The following is an 8,589-nucleotide window of genomic DNA, read 5'->3' as shown; positions in this document are numbered from 1 at the left end:
TTTTTTTAACTAAGAAATTCCACCAAAACACCCTAAAATCACATGAAAACTTTAAAATTACACAACTTAAAATATTTTCAATAACAGTGGATTGTAGAGTACTACTAAATGTTAAGTTCAATAATAGTAAATTTTAAATAAGTTTTTAAAATTCATGTTTGGATAAAAGAGTGGATTTGCCATTTTAATATAAATCACTTAAAATCTCACTTGAATACTACTACTACTGGTAAATATTTTGTTTAAAGGTTTTTGTTTACATTAACTAAACATAGTTGAAGGGTTTTACCATTAAAGATCTAAAAATCTAAAAAATAATTCAGAAAATGCAAAAATTTAAAGATATAATATATCTACAATATCTGAATAGCCTCCAATTTTTGTTGCAAAACTTGGAAAAGCTTGAGGCTTTTTATCATCGCGATCAGATCTTTGCAATCAGCCCCAAAGCGCTGACATGACGAATGTTGAAGCATGCTCTCCATTGTCCATCGTAGTGCTTCTTCTTTCGAATATAAAGCAGTTTGTCGCCTCTTTTGATTTCACGTTCCCATAAGTTGAATCTTTTCAAAGCTATCCTTCCAAATCCATCCACACCCACAGAACTGTGTTGTGGAAGTCCATGAACCATCTATCATTAGATCATTTCATTTGCCTTAAACCATGCTTGATGTTCACTCTTTACATATAAGACTAACTCTAAAGGATTTTTTTAAATTCCCTTTGGGGGTGTATTCAATATAACATTTGAGGTGGTTTGACTTGTAATGAAGTATTAGATGATTTCAATAAGTTACAGAGATTTAGGTGATTTTTGTTAAACCACTCTAGAATATAACCTAAAACCATGGAATTTAGGTTCTAATTCTTTTAACTAAGAAACTCCACCAAAACACCCTAAAATCACATGAAAACTTTAAGACTACACAACTTAAAATATTTTCAATAACAGTGGATTGTAGAGTACTACTAAATGTTGAATTCAATAACAGTAAATTTTAAATGAGTTTTTAAAATTCATGTTTGGATAAAAGTAGATTTGTCATTTTAATATAAATCACTTAAAATCTCACTCGAATACACCCCCCCCCCCACCCCCATGAACCATGAACCATGAACCATCTACCATTATATCATTTCATTTGCCTTAAACCATGCTTGACGTTCACTCTTTACATATCAGACTAACTCTAAAGGATTCTTTTAAATTCTCTTAGGGGTGTATTCAATATAAAATTTGAGATGGTTTGACTTGTAATGGAGTATTAGATGATTTCAATAAGTTACAGAAATTTATGTGATTTTAGTTAAACCACTCTTTGAATATAACCTAGAACCATGGAATTTAGGTTCTAATTTTTTAACTAAGAAACTCCACCAAAACACCCTAAAATCACATGAAAACTTTAAAACTTCACAACTTAAAATATTTTCAATAACAGTGGATTGTAGAGTACTACTAAATGTTAAGCTCAATAACAGTAAATTTTAAATAAGTTTTTAAAATTCATGTTTGGATAAAAGAGTGGATTTGCCATTTTAATATAAATCACCTAAAATCTCACTTGAATACACCCCCCCCCCCTCCAGTTTACGATTTCGAACCTTCGAGAGATAAAGAGTTTTAATGTTTGTTTCAGATAAAAAATCCCCAAACTAAATATTAAATTGAAAAACTCTTGAACTAACTTTATTTAATGAATTGAACCATTTGTTTATAGTGCCAATCAAAATTACCACTACTACCAGTAAATATTTAGTTTAAAGGTTTTTTTTTACATTAACTAAACATAGTTGAAAGGTTTTACCATTAAAGATCTAAAAATCTAAAAAATAATTCAGAAAATGCAAAAATTTAAAAATATAATATATCTACAATATCTGAATAGCCTCTAATTTTGTTGCAAAACTTGGCCAAGCTTGAGGCTATTTTATTATCGCGATCAGATCTTTGCAATCTGTCCCAAAGCGCTGATATGACGAATGTTGAAGCATGCTCTCCATTGTCCATCGTAGTGCTTCTTCTTCCGAATATAAAGCAGTATGTCGTCTCTTTAGATTTCACGTTCCCATAAGTTGAATCTTTTCAAAGCTATCCTTCCAAATCCATCCACACCCACAGAACTGTGCTGTGGAAGTCCATGAACCATCTACCATTATATCATTTCATTTGCCTTAAATCATGCTTGACGTTCACTCTTTACATATCAAACTAACTCTAAAGGATTCTTTTAAATTCTCTTAGGGGGTGTATTCAATATAACATTTGAGGTGGTTTGACTTGTAATGGATTATTAGATGATTTCAATAAGTTACAGAGATTTAGGTGATTTTTGTTAAACCAGTCTAGAATATAACCTAGAATCATGGAATTTAGGTTCTAATTTTTTTTAACTAAGAAACTCCACCAAAACACCCTAAAATCACATGAAAACTTTAAAATTACACAACTTAAAATATTTTCAATAACAATGGATTGTAGAGTACTACTAAATGTTAAGTTCAATAATAGTAAATTTTAAATAATTTTTTAAAATTCAAATTTGGATAAAAGAGTGGATTTGCCATTTTAATATAAATCACCTAAAATCTCACTTGAATACACCCCCCCCCTAGTTTACGATTTCGAACCTTCGAGAGATAAAGAGTTTTAATGTTTATTTCAGATAAAACATATCCAAACTAAATATTAATTTGAAAAACTCTTGAACTAACTTTATTTAATGAATTGAACCATCTGTCTACAGTGCCAATCAAAATTACCACTACTACTAGTAAATATTTTGTTTAAGGGTTTTTTTTATATTAACTAAACATAGTTGAAGGGTTTTACCATTAAAGATCTAAAAAATAATTTAGAAAATGCAAAAATATAAAAATATAATATATCTACAAATCTACAATATCTGAATAGCCTCCAATTTTGTTGCAAAACTTGGCCAAGCTTGAGGCTCTTTTATTATCGCGATCAGATCTTTGCAATCAGTCCCAAAGCGCTGACATGACGAATGTTGAAGCATGCTCTCCATTGTCCATCGTAGTGCTTCTTCTTCCGAATATAAAGCAGTTTGTCGCCTCTTTAGATTTCACGTTCCCATAAGTTGAATCTTTTCAAAGCTATCCTTCCAAATCCATCCACACCCACAGAACTGTGCTGTGGAAGTCCATGAACCATCTACCATTAGATCATTTCATTTGCCTTAAACCATGCTTGACGTTCACTCTTTACATATCAGACTAACTCTAAAGGATTCCTTTAAATTCTCTTAGGGGGTGTATTCAATATAACATTTGAGGTGGTTTGACTTGTAATGGATTATTAGATGATTTCAATAAGTTACAGAGATTTAGGTGATTTTTGTTAAACCACTCTAGAATATAACCTAGAACCATGGAATTTAGGTTCTAATTCTTTTAACTAAGAAACTCCACCAAAAACACCCTGAAATCACATGAAAACTTAAAAACTACACAACTTAAAATATTTTCAATAACAGTGGATTGTAGAGTACTACTAAATGTTGAGTTCAATAACAGTAAATTTGAAATGAGTTTTTAAAATTCATGTTTGGATAAAAGTGGATTTGTCATTTTAATATAAATCACTTAAAATCTCACTTAAATACACCCCTTAAAATATTTTCAATAACAGTGGATCGTAGAGTACTACTAAATGTTGAATTTTTAAAATTCATGTTTGGATAAAAGTGAATTTGTCATTTTAATATAAATCACTTAAAATCTCACATAGATACACCCCCCCCCCAGAGTTTATGATTTCAAAATATTACAAACATTTACATTTTCATTCCGATATGATTTCTCATATCAAGTCTCGTTTAAATAATAAAGTAATATTTTGAATGTTAAAAAAAAAATATAATTTAGAGGAAGTAATTCTTAGAGCATGATTATTGGGAGGTTCTTAGGATGAGGTTCTTAGCGGAATATAAGAACCCGTCTTTTAACTTTTAACTAAAAAAAACTAAGAACCGTCTCTTAAAACTCTTATTTAAGAGCCGGTTTTTAGTTTTTTTAGTTAAAAGTTAAGAGTTAGGTTCTTATATTCCGCTAAGAACCCTGCCTTAGAACATGATTATTGGAGGGGGGGGTTCTTAGCAGAATATAAGAACTCGTCTCTTAACTTTTAACTAAAAAACCTAAGAACCGGTTCTTAAATAGGAGTTTTAAGAACCGGTTCTTAAATAAGAGTTTTAAGAGCCGGTTCTTAATTTTTTTAGTTAAAAGTTAAGAGACGGATTATTATATTCCGTTAAGAACCTCACCTCTAAGAATCTTCCAATAATTGTGCTCTTATAATTCAAGTCACTTGCTTTCCATAGTTTACTTTTGTGTTGCCTCGCAGCAGCAAAAATCTAGGTGGTGTCAGCCTCTGCTTTATTCTTCTTCGAGATTCAGCACAATCTACCAGAACACAAACAAAACCCTAAATTGCGGCTGTATCTTAGTCTTGCTTACAGCCCTAATTTCTCACTGAAATGCTTTCCACTGCTTCCAACTATAAGTGAGATTTGAACCGATCATTTTGGATCTGCTGATTTCCTTTCTCCCGAAGTTCCTTAGCAGAGATCGAGAGGTTGATGGTCATGGCCAGGTCGAACCATCATAACAGACTTCCTCTTCGAGAACGGGTCTGTTTACTCTTCCTCTTTTTAACCTTGAATCTGTAATTCTGCGATGGTTTTGGCTTAGATCCTGGTGCAATTGCTGTATCCAAAATCGATGAAAGCAAGCTTTCTTTAGCCAGAGACACTTTTGATTTAGGGGTTTAGTTCCACGATCTGTTCTCGAAGTTGTTGTGTGGACCAATCTTTGATGTAGACACTTTGTTGCTGCTGGAGAAAGTCTGTATTATTAATTTCTTCAGAATCTTGATTAGTTTATCATGCTTTTGGCTGATTTAGGTTCACAAAATTTAGTAATTAATAATTGCGTTGAATGCTCATGTTTCACAGAAGAAGCGGTGGGTTGGATGCTTCAAAGCGTTGTCTTGTTTCGGTTCAAAGAAAGGAGAGAGACGAATCGTGCCAGCTGCTGCTGCTTCACGAATCCCTGAAGGGAACGTTGCAACTGCTCAATCAAATCAACCTCAAACAACAACGGGATTTAGTAATCACACTACAGCAATGCTTGCTCCACCTTCATCTCCAGCTTCTTTCTCACATTCTCCTGCTCCTTCCATAGCTCAGTCCCCAAACTGCCTGCTTTCCTTAGCTGCCAACTCTCCTGGAGGTGCTTCCTCCGCCATGTTCGCGACAGGGCCTTATGCTCACGAGACACAGTTGGTTTCACCACCTGTTTTCTCAACTTTTACCACGGAGCCATCTACTGCACCTTTGACACCTCCTCCTGAGTTAGCCCATCTCACCACTCCTTCTTCCCCTGATGTACCCTACGCCCGGTTCTTGACCGGGAAAGCCGATTGTATTTCTGGCAGTCTCAGATCTCCAATCTCAGGAGATGGTCTTCGATCCTCATCTTTTCCCGAACGTGAGTTCTCACCGCATTGGGATTCTTTGGCTTCTCCAAGAACAGTCAAATGTTCGAGGAGCGACTCTAGTTATGCACAAACACCTGAGACGAACACTACCCCAAAGGCGTCTCAAGGTTCAAATTTCTTCTGCCCTGCAACGTTTGCTCGTTACTATCTTGACCATGATGCTCCGTTTTCTCATGCTGGTGGAAGACTGAGCGTTTCGAAAGATACGGATGTTTACCAAACTAACAGAAATGGTCAACGCATTTCCAAGCAAGATATGGAAGAACTTGAAGCATACAGAGCTTCCTTTGGTTTCAGTTCAGATGATGTCATCTCTACAAGCCAATATGTGGAGATAACCCATGTTCAGGATGACTCATTGAGACCTCGTAGTACCTTGGATGCGTCAAAAGATGAAGGGATTAATTTGTATGGCGCAGGGGAAGCTAGCTTGAACCTGCAAAAAAGTGGCAACTTACAAGACCCGCTCGATATGCACAATGGTAATATATCACACACTTGTTGAGTTTAGAAACTTACGGTTTAAGGCATCTGGTGGTGATATTTGCCTTGTATGGGCCTATGGGGACTCTGTATTGCCTCTCTTGATGCTGAGTTTGTTTGTTATATGAACGCAGATCATATGCGGAGATCAAGCACGCCGGGTAATGGAGGTCAAGCGAAGACAAGTAGAAAGTACAAGACGGGTCTGTGCAGTTCGGATGCAGAAATCGATTACAGAAGAAGTGGACGAAGCTTGGGGGAAGGCAAAGGAGAATTTGCTTGGCATGACTAAGAAACCCTTCTTGCTGATCTGTAGAGTTTAGTTTTGCTTTCGTTCTTTTGGGTTATGTTCTGTGTTGTTTTTAATTGATTTTTTTTGTATATTAAATAGAGAAATTCCCTATATGATATTTTGTCACAAGAATAACTTGAAAGAGGAAAATGACCAAAAAATGTTTTATTAAAAGGTAAAAATATATTTATATCTTGGAGTCTTTTTAGTATGTTTTCAAGTTTTGGAGTGATTTGGAGGAAAGTGGTGATTTTAGTGCATTTTGGAGATAAAGTAAAAAAGACCTGTAGCTAACTATCGAACCGTCCAGCAGTCGATGATTGAAGATGATAAGTGTGTCGATCGACGGCGAAGCGCGCAAAGACCAGATTTGGTTCTAACTGATTTAAAGCCCAAGTCTCACAAGAATTACTAAATTGTCACTGACGAGTTTTAACCTAATATTTATGTGCTATGCCATTGTTATAGGCAACACACGCTTTCATATTTTCTTTCACAGCAAAATACTTAAGAGTTTTAGGTTTGAAGACAAAAATCCAAGAACTCATTCGGAGATTTGTGATTGGAACTCCAAGTTTTTCAACTCCTATCTATTTATGCAGTTTATTCATTATCTTGTTATGAATTGCTTAGCTATGTCTGAGTGGTTCTCTTTGTTAGATTTAAGGTTCAAATATTCACGAGGGATTAGCCCAAAATATAAAATTGCTAAGTGTTAGGATATCAATCAATTGAACTGTTCTTTAATGCATGTGTTCTGGAGTAGCTAACTAGGACCTTGTCCATAGATACTAGGCCCAAGCGGAAGCATGGTCCATTGTCTGATCTAATTTACATTGTGCTAGGATCGCTAGAAACAAGCGACAGCTGATTTAGTTTAACCTAGTGAACAAGTCAAACCCATGCTGTAAAGCTTGCTGGAAGGAACGTCGATTGACATCTTAGTAGTTGCTTCGATCGACGGGTTGAAAGGTGTATCGATCGACAATCCATAATTGGTATCGACCAACACTTTCTCTAGACCAACAAGCGACAGCTGAGGTTTTACATCCGGCAATAGATAGTCTAAAAATACGAAAGTTGATCGACTATTCTTTTATATATGTTTTAAAACCCCAATCAATCAACCGAGCAATTACCTTGCTCACCTCTGCTATTTACATTTAAACCATTCGACCTAGTTTAACCACATAACTACTAGATCTTTTGTGTGTCTTAGCTCCCTATGAATTCAATCCCTAAGTACTACAACTCGACCTCACCTCTTATTTGAGAGAGTACAAATGACTCATTAGGGTAATTTGAGTGATCAAATTTGGCGCTGTTGCCGTGGAGCTTCGATCGCCATTACATCTGATTTAGTTAGGTTTAGTCTAGGTTTTTTGTTACTTCCAAAAAACTGATAAATTTTTTTCTTATCTTTCAGGTACATGCCCAGCAGTACAAGAAGCAACAAAAAACAAACACTGCTGTTTTTAGATCCTTCACGTTTATAACGCTCAATCCGCGAAGAAAAACACACCGCATCGATCGACAACAACACTCGACCGACAGTCGCCTTCCAACGTCGACAGAGACTACTCTTCCGTCGACAGACACTTCTGACCCGACATCGATCGACACTCCACATCGGACATCGATCCATACTGAGCTGCGAGACATGGTTGCGACTATAGTTCTAATTCAGGACGCGACTGGAAACCTGCATGACTGATAGACCATGGATTTTACCCACTTTTTCCATGGTTTATGAGTGTTTTAATATATATTTACTACTATATAAAGTCTATTTACAGTGTTTACAGGTTCATGTACGTTCTGGAGAAATATGGTGATTTTGGAGCCTTTTGTGTGCATATCTTCACAGAGGCATCAGATGTTTAGCTATGGATGGAGAGCTTCCCACCGTTAGATTGAGCCCATCTTTTGACACAAGATATAGCTTTGAGTTATCGTTTCAATACTACCAGTTTGAGGTCAATCAGCATCCTGTAGCAGAAGTTATGCATGTTTTACTGAAGAGTAGTCAGTCTGTCTCGCGAGAGGAAGCTGTCGAGGAGATGAATGACTGTCGATCGATGAAACATCATTGGTCTCGGTCGACAGTGATCCCAGAAAACAGGCCAAGGCAGTTTCGTTACCAATTTAGGCCCATAAGTCACCACATATTACCAATATACCCCTGGACGACCTGAAACCTTATTTTACTATTTTCTAAGCCATTGTTGACGGCCATGCTTCATACTATTCTAGAGAAAGAGAGCTTAGGATTGGAGAGAGATATTTTTACACC

At 35.7% G+C, this 8,589-nt stretch overlaps 1 protein-coding gene across 1 annotated transcript; it reads left to right on the top strand.

The window, feature by feature from the left end:
- The first annotated feature begins 4,339 nt into the window (after positions 1–4,339).
- On the top strand, positions 4,340–6,486 carry LOC106439287 (uncharacterized protein At1g76660). Its single transcript, XM_013880693.3, has 3 exons — positions 4,340–4,652; positions 4,977–6,003; positions 6,139–6,486. The coding sequence occupies exons 1-3, from the start codon at positions 4,602–4,604 to the stop codon at positions 6,294–6,296; spliced, it is 1,236 nt and encodes a 411-aa protein (XP_013736147.2). The 5' UTR covers positions 4,340–4,601; the 3' UTR covers positions 6,297–6,486.
- Positions 6,487–8,589: the final 2,103 nt, after the last annotated feature.

The sequence above is a fragment of the Brassica napus genome, chromosome C8 (genome assembly GCF_020379485.1).
Source record: "Brassica napus cultivar Da-Ae chromosome C8, Da-Ae, whole genome shotgun sequence".
Taxonomy (NCBI): domain Eukaryota; kingdom Viridiplantae; phylum Streptophyta; class Magnoliopsida; order Brassicales; family Brassicaceae; genus Brassica; species Brassica napus.
This window is presented reverse-complemented; position numbering and strand designations above follow the sequence as displayed.